General features: G+C 42.9%; 1 protein-coding gene and 1 long non-coding RNA gene across 7 annotated transcripts in view; one reads left to right on the forward strand and one right to left on the reverse strand.

Annotated features, from left to right (window-relative positions):
- The window catches only part of ENOX2 (ecto-NOX disulfide-thiol exchanger 2), a 47,542-nt gene extending 29,747 nt beyond the window's left edge, over positions 1-17,795 (forward strand). For all 6 annotated transcript variants that reach the window (XM_061598273.1, XM_061598268.1, XM_061598270.1 and 3 more), the window contains 10 exons: positions 1,023-1,256; positions 1,866-2,078; positions 4,792-4,898; positions 10,042-10,153; positions 11,246-11,427; positions 12,417-12,524; positions 12,727-12,783; positions 13,390-13,498; positions 15,376-15,461; positions 16,995-17,795. In XM_061598273.1, the coding sequence (XP_061454257.1) occupies positions 1,023-1,256; positions 1,866-2,078; positions 4,792-4,898; positions 10,042-10,153; positions 11,246-11,427; positions 12,417-12,524; positions 12,727-12,783; positions 13,390-13,498; positions 15,376-15,461; positions 16,995-17,129 (1,343 nt within the window). In that variant the 3' untranslated portion in view covers positions 17,130-17,795. The remainder of the gene's footprint in view (positions 1-1,022; positions 1,257-1,865; positions 2,079-4,791; positions 4,899-10,041; positions 10,154-11,245; positions 11,428-12,416; positions 12,525-12,726; positions 12,784-13,389; positions 13,499-15,375; positions 15,462-16,994) is intronic.
- LOC133371163 (uncharacterized) lies at positions 16,841-19,846 on the reverse strand. Its single transcript, XR_009759271.1, has 3 exons — positions 19,691-19,846; positions 18,578-18,702; positions 16,841-17,075 (listed from the first exon to the last, which is right to left on the reverse strand). It is a non-coding gene; the product is annotated as an uncharacterized LOC133371163 (long non-coding RNA).
- Positions 19,847-19,848: the final 2 nt, after the last annotated feature.

Consider the following 19,848-nt stretch of genomic DNA (forward strand, 5'->3'; position numbering starts at 1 on the left):
TAATATAAATGGAAAAATGCCCAGCTTCAAAATTCCTAAGAGCGAAAATATATTAGTGAATGTTTTTAATGTACTGTTTCAAACAACAGTAAGGAACTCCTCTCTTGTGAATTGACCAGATCATCAAGAGGGGGAGATTTCTAGTGCAACAAGCAACGAATCCCCAGGAAGAAGAATTCAAAATGTCTGCCTAAAGTCTTCTTTATAGTGTTGAAAACACCTGATTGTTGAAACTTACCAGCCTTTTACAACTATCCAAAGCCTACATAGCATAAGAGCATAGGAAGCAGCCTTACACTGAATCAGACAATTGGTCCATCTAACTCAGTATCGTCTACACTGACTGGAAGCAACTGTTAAGGGTTTCAGGCAGGAGCCTCTTCCAGCCATACCTGGAGATTGAATCTGGGATCTTCTGCATGCAAGGCAGATGCTCTACCACTGAGCTATGGACCTAGCTTCTTTGGAGGACTTTGGAGGCTAGTTTTCGTTCTAGAATCTAGGAGGTGTCTAACTTAATGGGTTTCTAATCTGGGCAGTGTGATGGTTCCCTATGAGAGCCATCTTCCCTTGTTATCAGAGGGATCTGGCCAGGCTTCACCAGCTTAACAGGAACAGCAGCAACCTTTCACCTGACCCTTCCTGCCAAGCTTACTGTGTGCTCTTTGACAACTTTGAAATTGTAATTGCAATATTTGTTTAGAGAATTTACATAAAGTGTTTTTGGGGCTGTGTAGCTGGGCTGCAGCATAGTTGTAATGCAATCATTGATAAACCAAGCAAATTGATGTATGTAACAGAGCATGCAGAGCACAGAATGTTCATTTGTGTATCCAGTTTGAACATGAATATTGTTAAGGCTGAGTTGTAGCTACTCATGTTTCCTCCAATAGGAGTTTCTGGCAGTGATGGAGACTGAGCAGACAGACACACACACACACACACGTTGCAAGTGGGAGGTAGAGGTTGAGTCAAATCACAGGATAACTGCTTAAGATTATTTCTGTAACTATATTTGTCAGGTTATCGCATCAGGCTGGGCTCCAGCAATGATAAAAAGGACACGGGGCGCCTACATGTGGATTTCGCTCAAGCCCGGGACGACCTCTACGAGTGGGAATGCAAGCAGCGGATGCTGGCCCGAGAGGAGCGCCATCGCAGGAGGATGGTGGAAAAACAGTTCCATCCTCCCTCCCCACCCCCTGTTGTCCACTATTCATATTATGAATGCAGTATTGTTGCTGAGAAGCTAAAAGGTACTTGGGGCTGCAGAGGAAAGCCCTAAACTGGCAGGCTATTATGTGAGGGCAGTGGTAAGAGGCTGCCATATACCAGGTCAGACTGGTTGTTTGTCTCACCCAGTGCTGTCTGCTCTGACTTGCAGTGGCTGTCTAGGGTCTTGGATGGAGAAAGATCTTTCTCATCACCTGACCCTTTTAACTGACCCTGATGGTTATGTTCTACTTCCACTGTTGGAGGCAGTATGTTTCTTAACAACAGTTGCTGGAAACTGCAGGAGGGGAAAGTGCTCTTGCACTCAGGTCCGGCTTGCGGGCCTGTTATAAGCATCTGGTTGGTCACTGTGAGAACAGGATGCTGACAGGATCCTGATCAGCAGGGTCGTCTTTATGTTCTTATCTTAACTGTGCTATGGTCCTCCTTGTGTAGGCGTAGGGTTGACCTTCTCCTCTATATCCTTTTAGAGTTTTGCCTTCTTGGGTGGACCATTTCACATAGACCCATGAGAGATGAGCCTTATGTTTTTGTATTTTTAAAATATCGCACAGGGATGGATGATTTAAATAACTGTGCTCACAAAATGCATCAGTGCTTTGCATCTGAACAGTAATTCTTTCTCGGGCCAGATGATTCCAAGTTTTTGGAAGCGGTGCAGACGTTGCTGACCTGGATAGAGCGTGGGGAAGTGAACAGACAGACAGCAAACAGCTTTTACTCCATGATCCAGTCAGTCAACAGCCACATCCGCTGTCTTATAAATGAAAAAGCATCCCACGAAAAGGAAATGGAGGAAGCGAAGGAGAAGTTCAAGTTTGCACTCTCAGGGATTCTTGCTCAGTGTAAGTGTACAGGGCTTGTAAGCAGGAAATCAAAGTCTTGCTTGATGAAAATGTACCATTCCTGTTTCCTTTTTTCCTGATGGAAGACTGAACAAGAGAGAAACACAGATCTGGAACATGTGCTCCTTGTTTTAAGAAACGTATTTGGGTTTATTTCTTATTCATTTCTAACTCACCCACCTTATTGCACTAGTATAAAATGTCAGAAAAAAACAGCCAATTTTTAAAAAAAGAAAAAGATAACCCATTTAACATATAAATGCTATATACCAAAACTAATTTTAAATTAACCCAATCTTACCAGGCCATTAATGATCGCTGCAAATAAAGTGTTACAAAGCTTTTAAAAAACGATCAGACTCTCATTTTGAAGGATCTCTGGAAAAAGAGACAGTCAGAAAACACAAATATACCCCCCCAAAACTCCTGGATGATCGTAAACATTGTAATGGGACATAAGGAAGGGTCTGTAAGGTTTGTAGGTACCAGGCTGTTTAGTTCTTATGCTTGAAGGCTAATAGTGAGCCTTAGCAGATGTGCTTACAGCAAACCCACCCCTTCAGGAAACAGGCCAGCAATTTCTGCAGCAGCTGAAGTTCTCAATATTTGTTGAAGTGTCTTCTTAATTTTTGCTCACGCTCCGAGGTGGGTGAGGGAGGTATTTTTTGCCTTAGTGATGTTCCTTCTTGCAGATTGCTCCTGTGTTAATAGCAGCCTTGTACTTTTGGTGATTGCTAAGAGGCTTATGCAACAAAGGTAGGTTTATAACCAAAACCCTCCTCTTCCTGTCCATTTGAGGAGCTACAGGTCGTCTTACTAAATAGGAGATTTAAGCCTTCAAGGTAATGTAATATTGCTGCATTTTCCCCTTTTCCCCCACTTTAAACTCTATGTACAGAATATTTGATGCCCTTTATGAACCCTGAGAGCGCTTTGCATTGCTCGCCAGAATCAATCTCTAAGCAGGAGATTATATTCCTATTAAATGTCCTGCAGAGCTTTTTCTCCTTCATTCTCTGGAACTGAGTAACTAACCAGGAACGTCCTTAGCAGACAGACAGCAACACTGCAGTGCCTCACAGCTGGGAGTATCAACATCTCGGCAAACTCCTGGTCTTGATGATCTAATTTTAAGGTCATCTTGTTATGGATGACAGGGCAGTGCAGCCTTCAGTCTCCTGAGGTGTACCAAGAGGATTCTGAAGTTGTCTACAGTCTGCTTAGTTTTTGTTTTGAATCGTTTTATTTTTGTTAGCGTTAAAACAAATATTGGCCCTGGAGTCCAGAAGGAGGCACAGTACACATTGCAGAGTAAGTAGTAACTCGAGGAGTAGGAGGTAAGGGTGGGTGGGTGGGGGGACAACAAAGTCTCACACTTTAATCTGTTCATGATGTTGGCATTTGTCAATCTTTCACTAGGGCAAGAGCAATTCAAGAGCCTGTCTAAGCAGCTGTGGGTAGGAAACTGATCTCTGTCATCTAAATCTTTTGGCTAGAAATTTGCAGGGAAGGATAACCTGTTTTGGGAAAGGGCCTGTATTACTTTACAAAGTGTGGGGCAGTATATCATACTTCCTACATCATCACCAGGGCTGTGTGTATTCTGGTGTTTAAAAATAAAATAACGTTCCAAGAAAAGTTGTGTGTTGTAACTTTTCATGTACATGTGCAAATAAGTACATGTGCTGATTTTTGAATAATTATTCATAGAGCTGACTTGTACATAAAGCTAAGGCAGACCATGGCTTAGCATGAATTTGAGTGTGAGTCTTCTTGCAGAGGAAATCATGGCTGCTGTGCTCCTTCCCTGATCCTCTTCCTGCCGCACTGCTCTGAGCTCAGCCATGGTTTGGTTTAACATGTTGTCTCAACCCAAGTTTGTGGTTTGTCTCACTGCAGACAAACCATGAGCTGTGAACCCAAGAACAAACCTGGAGTGAGACAAACCATGAGACCATGGTTTAGCTCAGAGCAGCACAGCATCATGACCAGAGGAAGAATAAAGCGGCTGTGATCCCTCTGGGAGCCTACACTAAACCTCAGTTTGTCTTAGTGTTACATGTGAACCAGCTCATTGGTGGTATTGAAGGTCCACTGGAAGTCACATTCCATTTCCTTTTGGCTTCTTTTTGTAAGCTTTGCCTACTTACTTTCAAGCCTGTCTATATAGTGGTATTAAGGATTATAAACTTAATTTTAAAATCAAAGGGAAGATTTCCAGTGCTCAGAATTCTGGGTCCAGGACCAATTTGCAGTTGAAGTCTTACGGAATACACACAGCTCTGATGATGACCCTGTGTTTGTGAAGTAAAAAAACCACCTCTCTCTCTCTTTCTCTCTCTGGCGAAACAACATCTGCTTCTTTTTATTTGAGTGTCTTTCTTCCTCTTGAGTTTCTAGAGAAACTCCTTTTTGGAGTGCTTTTCTAACACTTTAGTGTTGCCCTCCTCCTCCTCAAGACAGCTTACTCTGACCTTCGCTTCTACCTGATTGGACCCACAAACCAACAGAGCTTGCCTCTTGTGCTGCTTTGATCTCTGTGACTCTAGCTTCATCCTGAGCAGTATCTCCGCTGTGGCCCTTCCCCCCAGTAAAGCATCGTAAGAAAAAGAATCAGTGGACCACCTGCCTGATCCCGCTCTCTTACTCCTTTCTCTTGCCCTCTCTGGATGATATGGTGGCCTGGTTCTTCCTGCTGATTTTGAAACTGCAGTCGAGCAGATAGTGGCTGTGTACCATTCTGCATCCAAACAAAAGGCTTGGGACCATTTCACGAAAGCACAACGTAAGAACATCACCGTATGGTGCAAGCAAGCTGAGGTTGGTACCTTCTATTACTTTTTTGTTAGCTCCTTTTGGCCTATAGGCTTGCTTGTACAGGGGTGGGTTTTTCCAGCCTTGCCCTGGCAGGTAAGTAGCAATGCACATGGAGCTAAGTTCATAAGAAATTACAGCACAAGGAAGTTGAGGGGAGGAAACGAACAGCCGCTGAAGAGCACTATTGAGAAGTAGCTTGCAATAATAGTGGGTCACAAATGAAGCACCTTGGCAATGGATGTAAATGCACTTTTCAGCAACATTATACCCATGACCTGAAGATAGCAACTTTGCTCCCTCCAGTAGTGGGGTGGATTCGGGTGCTTGGAGACACATTATAAATCTTCCTGCACGGTACCTGTAGCCATGGGAGGTAGGCCATCATCTGTAACCTCTAGTCATCTGAATGCCAGCTGTTTTGGAACATGAGTGGGAGAGTGTCCTGCTTGTGGGCTTCCCATCAGCTTCTGATTGGCCACTGTGGAAACAGTGTTGGATTAGATGAGCCTTTCACCTGATCCAGCAGGGCTTTTTTTTAGGTTCAGTGGCTGCAAAGATGTGGTAGCGCTGGAACTTGCTGTGTGGTTGCAACAAGTCTACAGACGGTGCACGTGGCATAGCCACCACGGAGAAAAGAGCTGTTGTGCCAGGTTCACGTTGCAGCAGAGGCTGGGTTCCCCAGTAATAATTATGCTTTAGCTGTAATAGCAGTTGAACAAAGGAGTGTGGAATCTCCTTCCATGGAGGTCTTTTCTCCCTTCACATTCGAGGAGACCAGAAGAACCGCTGTCAGGTACTGTATGGTTTAAAGAAGTTCTGCTGTTGCAAGGGGTTTGACTCTTTGACCTATCAAGTTAATTCTAGCTCTGATTTCCAGGCAGCAGTGCAAACTGCCTGCTACCGAAGCCCACAGCAGAAATATTGAATGTGCCAGGCATAATTTGAAGGAAGCTCCTAAGTGAGGGAGTCTTGTAGCACTATAAAGAGTCTGGGTTTTCTAAGGCTTTAGGAAAAGCTAAAGATGGACAGCCCTGTTCCAAAGAACATTTAGAAACTTTCAGTCATGCACTCGCTTGTCAGGCATATGGAACTGAGAACATGAGAGACATGAAAGTTGCATTCCTCTTCAGTAGAAACCTGTGCCCCCCCCCATGTTGTTGGCCTGCAACTCCCATCAGCCCCAGCCAGCATAGCCAATGGCCAGAAATGGTGGGAGTTGTAATCCAACAACATCCAGAGGGCCACAGGTTCAACATCACGCTTTACACCAAGGCTATAATGATAATGATTTAGGGGTCCATAAAAGACTATGATACACCTTTGTGCTAAAATAGGCCGTAACCAATATTGATATGGAAGGGCAGTTTTAAACAAAGATTCCTTTATGTCTGGCCCCATTCAAGAGTAGTGCTTGTGCTTTCATAAGGTTATATTCCGCTAACATTTACTCGGAATAGACCTATTGAAATTAATGACCGTGACTAACTTGGGTCCATTAATTTCAATGGGTCTACTCTGGGTAAAAGTCAGTTAAATACAACCCATAGTGCACTCATTATCTTTCTGAATCACATAGTGATAAATTGTTGGGGGGGGGGGAGAAGCAGCTGGGCATGTGTCATTCTCAGGAAGCTAGTTTTCCAAACAGTAAACAAATACAATGAGGTTCCTTGCAGTTTGTGGCAGCCTCAGGTAAGTAATTGTGATCCAGAACATACGGCAAGTATTTTTTTGCACAATATTATTGGTAGTTTCATAACTGGAATAGAGTATAGAATAATGCAGGATGTCATGAAATGAAATTTAGATCCTGTTCTGCCCGCAGAGGAATTGGCACGCTTGTACCAAAACCCTTTTAATTTATTTCTGTTTGCAAAAAACAATGCTATCGTGCCTTTCTGTTTTCCTAAAAAAGACCTGCAAATGGTTAACGGATGGCAGCATTGAAAGCAACTCGACATGCAACAAAAAGGACGACAGAATCGGCCCAAATAGCAATATGCTGTGTTGTTGCTGTCTGTCTGCCAAATGCTCTATGAAAAAGCCATGCTTTTGCAGTGTGGCAGGAAGCCAGAAGGGATGGGGCCAGACGGGCCTGTCTCAGGAGAGCAAGAAAGATCTGTCATGCATACCTCGCCCACTGCACCTCAGATATTGCTATTAGTGGTTGAGAAGGGACATGTCAGTGGAGAGTTCTTCAGGAGCTACAATTACATGGCCAGTTATTTCAGTTTAACATTATTCCAGTTATTTCAGTTAAGCGCTTTTCAGTCGTGGTCTGTCTTCATCAAGAGAGGAGGTAATAAGAGGTGAAAATGTAGACTTAAGAGGGGTCTGCAGCCCTCCTCCTAAATTTCTAGTTTATGTGAATGTTACTAGATTGGGCTCTGCTCCTCCCCCTCCTTTTGAGAAACTGCTGTAGCTCAGTGGTAAGAGCACGCGGCAAAGACCCCCACCTGAAACCCTGCAGGGCCACTGACAGTTAGTGTGGACCAGAGGTGGCTAACACGTGGCCCATGGGCTGGACCCAGCCCCTCCAGAGCCCCAGACCTGCAACAGATTTGTACATTTAATTTTTAAATGTGTTTTACTGACTGCTCCCATAGGCACCCCACTGTGATGCCGAAAGGCTTTTGGGAGTGGGGGCACCAACATGTGTCAATCTTTTTAAAAAATGTATTTTTATTTCATTTAAAAAAATTTACTGACGACTTCCATGGATCATCCACTGTAATTCTGTGATGCCAAAAAGTTTTTGTGATGTTCAAAATTTGTCCTTGTTTTTTAAGAAATAAAAATTGGCCAGACCTGCTTTTTATACTTTGGTCCTAAGAGGGTTGACTATAGATCAGTGTGGCCCTCAGCCTGAAAAGGTTCAGCCATCCCTGGTGTAGACAATATTGCTCTAGATGTGTCAGTGGTATGAGGCAGATTACTATGTTCCAAGGTTGCATTTGTCCACCATCATGACTATTTTATTTATTTAACAAAATTTATATACCGCTTGATCATGAGAAAACTCTAAGTGGTTTATAAAAAACATTAAAATCATCAATAAAAACAGTTAAAAACAAGTAATTAAAGACATTTTTTAAAAAAATTAAAAACAACAGTAGGCTAAAAAGAGACTAAAACGCATTGTAGGGTATATATATTCCCTATGTAAAGCATATTCAGATAGCACAAAAGTAATGTACACACACTCCTGAATAACATATACCACCATATCTAGTGGTGTTGCCTGTCTTCATCTTAATGGAAATCTCATGAAAATCAGATCCAGTTTTTGATCCATCGTGTACAAACTGAAGAGGCAATATGTTCAGACATCTGACAGGTTGGCTTGGCTTTCGGGGATCACATGGAAAAAGCTGTGTTGCTGGGGGGCAGAGACCACCCACAATAATCCACAGTTTAGTTCTGAATTTAGTTCAGTTTATCTGCCACTTTCCCATGGTGGACCAGGCCCAAAATAGCCCACAATAAAACAGTCAATTATCAAAATACAGTGTTATAAAAAACATAATTACAAAACGTATCAAACAAATGAAAATGGAAGAATGTCAGTGCATCAAATGCAATGATGCAATAAAATGGTACAATCAAACAATCAAATACAAAAGCAATTTCAAAATGAACTGTAAAGAAATGGCTAACCCACACCCTGCTAGTCTTGTTACATTCCAAGGGCTGCAGCAGCCCAGCGTAAATAACAGTTTGGGTTCTTGTGGGGTAGGGCAGGGTCTTCTCCCCAGGCTAGATGGTTTGCAGCTGGGTCCTCATCTCTCCACCATGAAGGCACCGGAAGCAGCAAAGCGGAGCTGCTGAAGAGTGGCAATGATGGTAAATCCTGCTTCCAGCCTGCCAGGTGTTCTGGCCACTACTGCTGATCTCAAAGGGTATATGAATTTTCTTCTACACTTTTATCATGCCATAGAGGAGGCCCATAGCTCAATGGTAGAGGATCTACTTTACATGCAGAACGTTCCAGATTCAGTCCCCAGCAGCTCCAGGTCAGGTTGAGAATGTCCCCTGTCTGACTCTGTATATGGCAGATTCCTATGTTCCATATTTACAGGTAGGTTTCTCAAGGGCCTCAAGTGATCTTGAGCTGTGGGATGCTACAGGAATTGAGGTATTAAGTGAAAGACTATCAGAAAGACAGGGACTGAAATGGTAGTTTACAACATTTTGAGAGCTTGGCCAGAATATCACCAAAGGCACTGGAAGCACCGGGTAGAAAGGGACCATAGCTGAGTGGTAAGTCACCTGTTTTGCATGTCAAGGTCCCAGGTTCAATCCTGGGCATCTCCAGTTGGAAAGATCAGGTAGCAAAATGATGGGAATGAGTCTTCCATCTGATGTCCTGGACAGCTGCTGGGTAGTCCATAGTAGATAAGACAAACTTAGCATAAGGTAGTTTCCTATGAGTCTCAGATGCCCCTGGAGCAAGCCATTCCATTAGTTTAACCACCATTTCTACTTAGCTGCTGTGTGGATTTTCCCTGTATTCTGGGCTATTACTCACTGTAACCCCCTTGCAAGACTATAAATGGGGCCCTCCACTATTGGCATCTACAGAGGATGCTGAAGGTCAGTGGGATTTTGCAGACTAGTCCATGGAACAGGCAAAAGATGCAGAACCAGGCCTCTTAGTTTTGTTCCTCCTTCCAAACCAACAACTTTTCAGACAGGCTACTTCTACCTTAGGGCCTGGCTGTTGCTAAGATCTGGTGTTCCAGGAGCTCAAGGGTTTGACTGGGGAGGCCTTGGTTTACATCTTGCCTCAGCCATACATATAAAGAATAAGGAAACATAAGGTTTGTTTGATGATAAAAGAATGGACGAGAAACATGAAGCATTTTGTTGAACGTGCTATATAAGCTGCTGTATTTATCGCAGAGAGTAGGAGCTCATTAGAATTCCATACTATTTTTTTTCTAAAAACCCGTGAAAGAATCATATCAAATTAGCTGTGCACATTGGGAGCTTGGCTGGTGGTGTTACACTTTGGGCAGTTACGCGTAACACAGAATCACTAGACTTCTCCCTTCCGATTCATCTTGTACTTCCTGCAGGTTCTTAACTGTGCACCAGCATGTGGTGTAATCAGTAGCATCTCTTTTTTATGCTCTTTAAATCCTAGGAAATCCGTAACATTCAGAATGATGAGCTGATGGGCATCCGACGAGAAGAGGAGATGGAGATGTCTGACGATGACACAGAGCCACCAGACACCAAAGAGATGGAAGAGTCAGGTATCTATATCACTTCCACAGTATTAAAAATGTAGCCAGAGTATTCTAATTCAGGGATGAGCAACATTCAGGCATGTGTGTTCTACTTATATTTTTTTTAACCAGGGCCCCAAGTTCTTCCAGCTATAGTCATTGGAGCATCCATCATCTGTGCCCTTTGAGTGCCCTCTCCAAAGGAGGTGCCAGAGGGTGGCAATATAAGGACAGGCTTTTTCAGTGGTGGCTCCCTGATTGTGGAACGCTGTTCTCAGGGATTCACCTGGCACCATCATTTAGGCTCCAAGCAAAGGCTTTTCTGTTCACCTAGGCGTTCAGCTCTTAATTGGGGTAATAGGGTATGGTGATACCCAAGCCTATATTGGTGTTCATCTTTTAAGAAGGGTGGGTAGGATTTGTCCTTTTTGTGTTATTGCAGGATGAGCACTTTTTGTCAATTAATGTTGTTTTAACTTTTTTTGGTGTATATTAAATTCTGTATCATGTCTGTTTTTATAATTGTAAGTCACTTTGAACCCTTTTTTGTAATAAGTGATGAAGGAATGCAATCAACAACAAACAAACACAATTTGCATCCTGTATCCCTTGACTGCACATTCTGGGATGATCTGCCTATACAATATGTTTGCATTCCTGCAGATTCAGATTCTAATGTCCAATCTAAAAATACACTAAGCAAGCTCCACAAAGACCCTGCCAGAGGCACCAATTAATACAGGGGCTGGGGCCAAGGAAAATGATTTGCTCCTCTGGTGTACATCAGTTGCATGTGCTTACTAGTCTCTTTCCAGGAAGCACCTATGGTGTCATGCGTCCCGCAGATCAGTCTAACACAGTCCATGCTACAGCTGTGTCCCAGCCAAAAAACAAGAAGAGCAAGTAGCTCAAGCAGGTGAGCCCAGGCACAGATGGGCACATGTACAACACAAACATATCCAGCGCACAGTTATTAAGGAATTAAGCATTTATGTAGAAGTCGTCATTCTAGAAAATATATACCCATGGTACAGGTGGGGAACAATAAAGGTGAAACTACTCCCAAGGACAACCAATGAGTCCATCATCCTATTTTCTCTTTCTGTGCCTCCCTCCCAGCTTTAATATCTCAGACAGAAGCTCTGAAGGAAGAAAATGACAGCTTGCGATGTCAGCTTGATGCCTACAGGAATGAGGTGGATCTCTTGAAGCAAGAGCAGGGCAAACCGGACCGAGATGAAGACCCAAGCAAAGACCAGCAATTAAAGCTCCTCCAACAAGCTTTGCACGGCATGCAGCAGGTAGGACTCCTTTTGTGCTGTGAAAGGAAAGCACCTCTGAGAAAGCTTTGCAATGGTCTCCTTGTGCCAAAGACAGTCTCTCTTCCCAAACTTGTTGCCCTCCAGACATTTTGAATTCTAACTCGTATCATTCCCAGCCATTGACTATGCTGGTTGGGACTGACAAGGAGTTGTAGCCTAAAACATCTGCAGAGCATTAGGCTGGAGAAAGCTGCTCCAGTGACCTTTTCTTGGAGTATAAAGACACACTATTGTGAAGCTTGCAACACATTCGAAACCTCTTTCCAAAGTTACATCATAAGAATGCTAACCCCCTAAGAAGGAGAACATATCATAGAGCAATACTGTTTAAGCTTAGGAAATATTTAGAAGTGTCTGAGCCTTCCCTGAATCCACTTAACAAAATACAGTGTCTGATGTGCCATTTAGCTCTTCTCCCAGCTGCACAGGAGCAGTGTATCAATTAACAACTCCCACGTAGCTGGAGGAACACTTAAAGGACCCAACCATGTGGACAGGAGCTGATCAAAGTGGGTCTTCTTCATGGAATTGGCACCATGAAAGGGCACCTAAATTGTATGTTCCAAGAGGCTGTTTCAGGGATGTCTTTTATATTCCTAAATGCTGCACAAGGCAAAGGTACTATAGGTGCTCCCTTGTCCCCAGAAATAACAGTTGCAGGTGTTTTATTATCCCAAGGATGTTCAGTTGTCCTTTGAAAATAGACAGCTTGAATAACTTTAACTTTCGTATGCAAAAGTTCTGGATGTTGTATAATAAATGTTTCTCAACACATTGAAGATAGATTAGGCCAGAAAAGGTGTTCCATTGGGGGAAGGGGTTAAGAAAATTGGGGGTGAGAGAACAGGAAAGCAGATGGGGCAAGTACAGATGAGTGCATTTAATTTTCTTGTACTGTGCTCAGTGTCTGGGATTAGGTGGCTGAAAATACAATAAATGAAACAGCCCTTGCTTTTCCTCCTTCCCAGCATCTCCTGAAACTCCAAGATGACTGTGAAAGAAGAGATGCTGAACTGGAAAAAGCAAAGCGAGAAAAAGCACAGCTCGACACATTGCTTGAAAGCCTAAAAGAAAAGGTAAGCATTGTTCCCACACACTGATCTTGCAAGCTCCTGTCTCCCACAGCGGCTGTTTGGATGCTTGAGTCCTGTGCTAGCTTTTTTCCTAAAGACTGTTTGTGGTGATGCATGTCCGCAGCATTGGGTTCAGGAGACTGGTACAAATGTAAGATAATATGCTACTGAAACTATTACTTTTTCTTTCTCCAACTGAATATAGCAAGAGCAGGCAGCTGGACCAGATTGGGGGAAAGACTCCGCCAATCATCAAGACCATGTGAGTCCCTGGGTTTCTTTCTGAATACTTTTGAATGGCATTATTTTTTATATATCCTTGTGAATTCAGGTTCAAATGTTGCTGCTTTCTATATTAACCCATCTCCACTATATTGGGTTGTAGACCGTGTTTTCCTTCATTGTGAACCCTAGACTAAGCACACAGGCCAGAGTGTGCTGCCCTGTAGCTCTGCAATCCCAAGGCAACTATCAGTTGCAACAGAGGGTTCTTTCTCTCTGTATTAGGAGAGAGATTGTACGTTGTCCGACTCTGATGTGCAATTGTGTGTTTTCCAGAAGCATGCTATGCTAATTCTGAGTATGCAAAATACATGAACAATCCATTGCCTGTGAACAAGTCAGTATTCAGTGTGTGTGCGCATGTGAGCGCATGTGTGTGAAAGAGATTTCACTTGGGAATGAGTTCTAAGATGTATTCTCCAGCCACTTAACTTCACTATGTCCATCCTATATTTTTTTTCTACCAGTTCCTCTTTGTTAAAGTATACTTGCTCAGTACCATGCAGGATGCAGCTGATGACTTAACTGGCAAATTACTAGGAAATGGCTTCTGCGCCAGAAAGTAATTATCTGTAATTGTCTTCAGGCTAGCAACTTGTCGCCAGTCTGCTCAGTGAGCCAGGAGAAGGAGAGCAGTCTCGAGGCAGGACTCAGCAGCAGCCCTATCAAATCGGAGAGGGAAGCTTTACTAGTGGGTAAGCACCAGTGGGCCACAATGTCCTTGAGGCCAGGAAAGATTCCACACAGGAAGCTGCTGTATACCATTGCACCATTGGTCCCTCTGCCTCAGTATCAACTGACAGCGCCCTTCCAAGGTTTTGGGCAGGGGTCTTTCCTAGCCCTATCTGGAGATGCTAGGGATTGAACCTGGGACCTTCTGCATGCAAAGCAGGTGCTCTAACACTTAAGTTGAAAGAACAAGGAAATATAAACCCAACCTACAAAGATGGATAGCAATACAGAACTGGGTTTGGGTATCCAGGTATAAAAAATATTGATACCAAAGTTAATAAAATAAATAAAAATGTATTGTGTGTGTGTGTGTGTGTGTTGTGTATGTGTAAACGATACAAGGAAAATACCAAGAAATAAAATCAGATGTCTAGAAACTTGAATGTTATTGACACCTATATGGAATATATCATAACGTCAACTAATGTAGCCAACGATGTTGTGACAAACCAGATTTAGCATCCAAATAGATAGTGGACCAAATGCGTTTCTACCCTGAATGGGTCTTCTTCAGTGGTATTTGTATGCTAGATAATGGACCAGGTTGTGCTGGCTGACCTGTGAAGAATTTGGAAAAGGCCCTGTAAGTAGGAATGATTGGGCAAGCCACATGATAAATCCAGATGCGTCAAAGGATATAAATATATTCTCAGAAGTAGATAGGTCATTATATTATGCTTTATTACAACAGCAAACTCTGCCTGTAGTGACAAAATTTAATCATATATTGTATGTATATTGACCACTGCAGAAGACCCATTCAGGGTATAAATGTATTTGGTCCACTATCTATGTATTTGTATGCTAAATCTTGTTTGTCACAACATCGTTGGCTACATTAGTTAACATGATATAGTCCATATATGTATCAATAACACTGAGTTTCTAGACATTTGATTTTATTTATTGGTATTTTCCCTGTAATGTATATATACATTAATTGTTTGAGATTAAAGTTGGACATTTTTCTTTATTTTTTAACTTTGGTATCAATATTTTTTTATACCTGGATACCCAAATCCAATTCCGTATTGCTCTAACACTAAGTTACAGGCCCTCCCTTCTAAAGATATACCAGCTTTCTAAGCTGAGGTGAAAAGGACTCCATATTACCTCTTGGAATATGCATAGTCTAATTTTATTCTGCATTTCAAGCCTCTTTCATGTAAAAGAAAATGACATTTTTTCCCATGGACTGAATTTTCCACCAAAGTAAAAACTTTTCCATTGGGTGGGAAGAATGATGTGGTCCTGAGGCAAAAACAAGGTTAAGTATCAGTGGCTTGTGCATACTTCCACTGGGTTAAGTCCCACAATGCACCAAGCTGTGAAAACTTTTGCCAAGCCAGCAAAAGTGGTTCTGATAGCTCCAGAACAAAGGCCTATTTGCTGTAAAGAACTTTTGGATAATTTTCTCCGGATCTTGCCCCAACCACCAGAAATTATATCCAGTAATGCAGCCTGGTCTGAATTAGACCCACATATGTAGCAAGACATCATGATGTTTTAGCAAACAAGTTGGAGTGCCCATGGGAATATCTCCCTACTTGAGATGTGGGGAACCTGTGGCAGTCCAGATGTTGAACTCCAGCTCCCACCATCCTTGACCATTAGCCATGCTGACTGGGGCTGATGGAAGTTGGAGACCAAGAACATCTGGAGGGCCACATGTTCTTCACCTTGGCCCCTACGCTAATGACATGTTGCTTGGGCATTCTGCTAAGCCCAAGAATGGCTTCTGCTTATCCCAAAGGGTGCAGAAATGCTCCCATTAGTGACAAATGTCTTCTCTGCCGGCATCTGGGTCTTTGGCGTAACTACCAAAATGTTGTTTTTCTAGGGATAATCTCAACTTTCCTACATGTTCACCCTTTTGGAGCAAGCATTGAATACATCTGTTCCTACCTCCAGCGCCTTGATAGTAAGGTATATATTTGTACTTCTCTCTGTTCAGCAAAGTAAAGGTTTGCTACTAGGCATCCCATGGCACAATTAAATGCAGCCCAAGCTGTTGCCAGTCAGTGAATCTTTCCATGATTTCTGAGTCCCTGCAGATGATTTATTAGATTTAATTCCTGTCCTTCACCATGAGGTCCTAGGGTGGATTACAACAATGTTAAAATACAATGTTAAAACAAATTATATGCAAGAGGATAGGGTGGATCCTAAAATATATATCTCAGGTGTCAAAGGGTAAAGAGGTGTCTCTTTAACTTAAGATGGAAACTACATGAAGGTGAATTCTGAATGTGGTGGAACTTCCAAAAGGGCCCTCTCTGCTGATCTTAACACCTGATAGGGTCTATAGGGAAGGAGGTGGTCTTTCGGATATTTGGTACCTAAATCATTTAGGACTTTATACACTAATGTGAGCACCTTGCATTGAGCCCAGAAACAAACTGGCAATCAATGCAATACAACTGTTTTAAAAGGGGTTATATGAGATCTAAATGGAACCCCAACCACTAATCTGGCTGCTGCATTTTGGACAAGTTGACGTTTCTGAGTTTTCTCGAAGGGCAGCCCCACGTAGAGCACATGCAATAAACCAGTCTGGAAGTTACCAGAGCATGGAGTACAGTGGCCAAGTCATCTGAACAAAAGTGGACATAGCTGGCAAACCAGCCAGAGCTGGAAATAGGCACTCCTAACCAAGACCACCTGAACCTCCATTGATAATGTTGGATCCAGGTGTATCCCCAAGCTACAGACTTGCTCTTTCCAGGGGAGTCCAGAACAGGCCATCTCCCCACCTCCCAGACTCAAGAACTTGGGACACATAACACCAACTCCATTTCACATATTATTGCCGGGGAGGCGGGTAATGGTGTTTCCCAAATGATAGAAGCTATGATGGTTCTTGTTTCCAGTACTTGTGTGCCACAATATTTTTAATAAGGTAGTAAATGTCCTCTCAGGCTTACAGCCACCCACCTATAGCTGCAATGACTACCATTACTTAAAGCAGGGATGGGGAACCTGTGACCCTCCAGTCGTTGTTGGGCTACAACCCTCATCGTCCCTGACCATTGGCTGATTATGCTGGCTGAGGTTTATAGGAATTGGAGGCCAACAACATCTGGAGGGCTGCAGGTTCCCTAACATGTCTTAGAACCTGTGTTCATGCAGTCTGTCTTGCTATGATAACAAGCTCTTGACTTTATCCACATATTCTGGCTGGCCAGTGAATTAGAAACTGAAGAGACTTAAAAAAAGCAGAGGCAACGCCTGGAAAGATTAGGAGCTCTTTAATTCTCTTTTAAGCTGGGATACCAGTCGTAGAACTAATGTTTCTGGTCAGTGAGTTCCCGTGAGAAACAGCAGCCTGTGAATGAACTGAGATAGTTACAAAGAGTGTGTGTCTGGAATTTCTTGTTCATGATAGAAGTGAGAGAATCATCCATTGTTTTTGGTCTTGAGCTATGCTCTTTTCAGTGACATGTTGCTTCTCTTTTCTAGATTTGTGCTAGCGAAGTGGAAGCCCTCATGACGCGACTTCAGCACACTTTCAAGCAGGAGATGAGTGGTGTTGGGGCTAGCCTGGAAAAAAGATGGAAATTTTGTGGCTTTGAGGGACTAAAGATGGCAACATGAACTTGAACCTAGTAGCACTTTGGACAGTGGCACTCATCCAGGATGTTCAGGTTGCAAAAGCCTGTATTCTGCACAGATATGGATTCTTCTCTGGCAGAGCCAGTGGCTTGCCTTGCAGTCCTCAAACAGCATCAAGAAAACTGGGGCCAATTGTTAAGGGCTGTAATATTCCTGATGTATTTTGTTGTTGTTTTTTATGGGTTTTTTTGATAACAAACTGAGTCCTTTTGCAAAAGTCAGTCCTAACACTACTGTTTGGTTCTTTGATACTTTTTACAAAATACTGTTGGCTAAAAACATTTTAAGAGCTTGTTTGTACATAGTGAGAGCCAGTGTGGCGTAGTGGTTAAGGTGTTGGACTGCGACCTGGGAGACCAGGGTTCGAATCCCTACACAGCCATGAAGCTCACTGGGTGACCTTGGGCCAGTCACTGCCTCTCAGCCTCAGAGGGAGGCAATGGTAAATCCCCTCTGAATGCCGCTTACCGTGAAAACCCTATTCATAGGGTCACCATGAGTCAGGATCGACTTGAAGGCAGTCCATTTCCATTTTTTTGTACATAGTACTCTCAAACCCCTGTTGACCTTCAAAATGTTTTTACTTTTGAAAGCAAAACAGAATATTGAGAAAACCACACAAGAAAGACCTTTTTCTGGCTTCTAGAATCCCTTGATAATAATATTAAATGTTTACAAGTAGAAACAGTTGCCGTTTTGCAATAGAAACGTTTTGTTGGGTGAGTTTACTACCACCAGAGGGGCCTAACAGTTCTGTCTCAGATAAACTGTAAGCATCTAACATTTCATTCCAATGCTGCAACTACTCTGTTTCAAGAATGCTATTGAAAATGCCCTTATGTGCATCTCTCTCACACCCCCTGCCTACAGACCCTCTCAGGTGTTAAGATCAGCAGAGGGGTAGTTCCACCACCCTCAGAAGCTCAGGGGAATGGCAGCCTAGGAGAGAGCTTCCTCTCTGGCAGCTCCTAGGTTGCGGAATACCCTCCCCACAGAGGTGCATCTCACACTTTTATTTATATCGTTTCTGACCATGGTGAACACACACACACTTCTTTACCCAGGTCTTTGACACCTGAGATAATTGTTTTCAAGACCCCGCCCTACTTCTGTGACTGTAACTTGTTTTAACTTTTTTAATTGTTGTAATCTGCCCTGGGACCTGCTGGTGAAGGGTGAATCATCATCATCATGTGATGTAATAATAATCATCTGATGGCAACAAGGACACAGAGCTTTGGGGCCTCTGATGCTGATCATATTTGTTTGGCACGATCAGGGAGTGGGCAGGCCACTTATATATTGGCAAAAGAAGAGAAAATGCATTACCAGAAAAACAAAACAAAGGGCATCAATTTGTACATGCTAATTTATATGTATAGATGCAAATTTAGAATAATTACTGTAATTTACATAGACATATGTCTCACCATTGTGGTGAAGACTGTAGGTGACTTGTATGCCAGCTTAGTCTGCTGTCCAGGTGCTGATGGGCAACTTCAAGGCCCTGCTTTCTCTCTCCTTATCTTGAAACCGGACTTGAAACAACTGTCATCTGTAAAAGAGGGTACATGGCGAGCCTACGTGGAAGATTATTTTTAAGGTTTCAGATCACATAGCAGGGAAAAACATGATAATGTAGTCTTGCTTCCATCTGGTGTTTTGGTTTGCCAGTGCCACTAGGGTTGGCAAGTATCCAGCTTCCCAAATCCTATGACTCATGGGAAAGGACATAGTGGTGTCATGGGGGCTACTAGGCTATTTAAAAACATTCTGAATGAGACAGGGCCCTGAGCTGTAGTCCAGTAGTAAAGGGGTAGAATTAAAATACATGAAGTCTCAGGAGAATGGAAACATTGGGGAAGAAGATTTTTTCATAGCAGAAGTCCAGTTTTTCCATTGGGGAAAAATGGAAATTTGAGGGAACTCCTACACAGTATTTTCTCTTTCAAAATGAGCACCTTTTTTAGTGTTTTAAATTTTTTGACCTTTTATTGAACCCCCCAACTCAACCCTATATGCACTTTCCATATCACTCTGAGGATTCTGCTGAAGAGGTGAGAATATATTGAAAATATTAGCACACTTGCAGTTTTAGTGCTCTACCTCTGAAATGGAAATGACAGTAATGCAGCCTTCTATTTAAGCAAGCACCTCAGCACATCATACTGAAAGCCAATATGATGTAGTGATTTGGAGTGTTGAACTAGGAACTGAGAGACCTTGGGCTGGTCACCATTTCTCCCTGACAGGATTGTTATGAGGAGAGAGGGGAAACCAAGTTGGCCACCTTGAGCTCCTTGAAGGAAAGGTAGGATAGAAATGTAACAGACAAATAAATAAAACAACAATGGGGCAAGAGGAATTGCATGTAGGTAAGTGACTAGGCGCATAAAGGAGGGGCAAAGCACTCCATCCAATGCGCCCAGCTCAGAAAACCAGTTGGGCTGCCAGCTTCTCTGCAACGCGAGAGAGGTACAGCTCTCTTTGCCTTTCCTCTGCCAGCCCCCAGCAAACTAGAAAAAAAATCTGCAGACTTGTACTTTTCTGGGCTTATTAGCAAGGCTGCAAGAATGAGGCGCTGTAAGGATGAAATTCGTTCTTTCGCCACCACGAGAGGGTGGAGGGAAGATGTTTAGCTTATAACATCCCACGAATAAACCAGTATGCGGAAGTTGATTTGCATGCCGTCGCCGCAGTT

Source organism: Rhineura floridana, chromosome 16, assembly GCF_030035675.1.
Source record: "Rhineura floridana isolate rRhiFlo1 chromosome 16, rRhiFlo1.hap2, whole genome shotgun sequence".
Taxonomy (NCBI): Eukaryota; Metazoa; Chordata; class Lepidosauria; order Squamata; family Rhineuridae; genus Rhineura; species Rhineura floridana.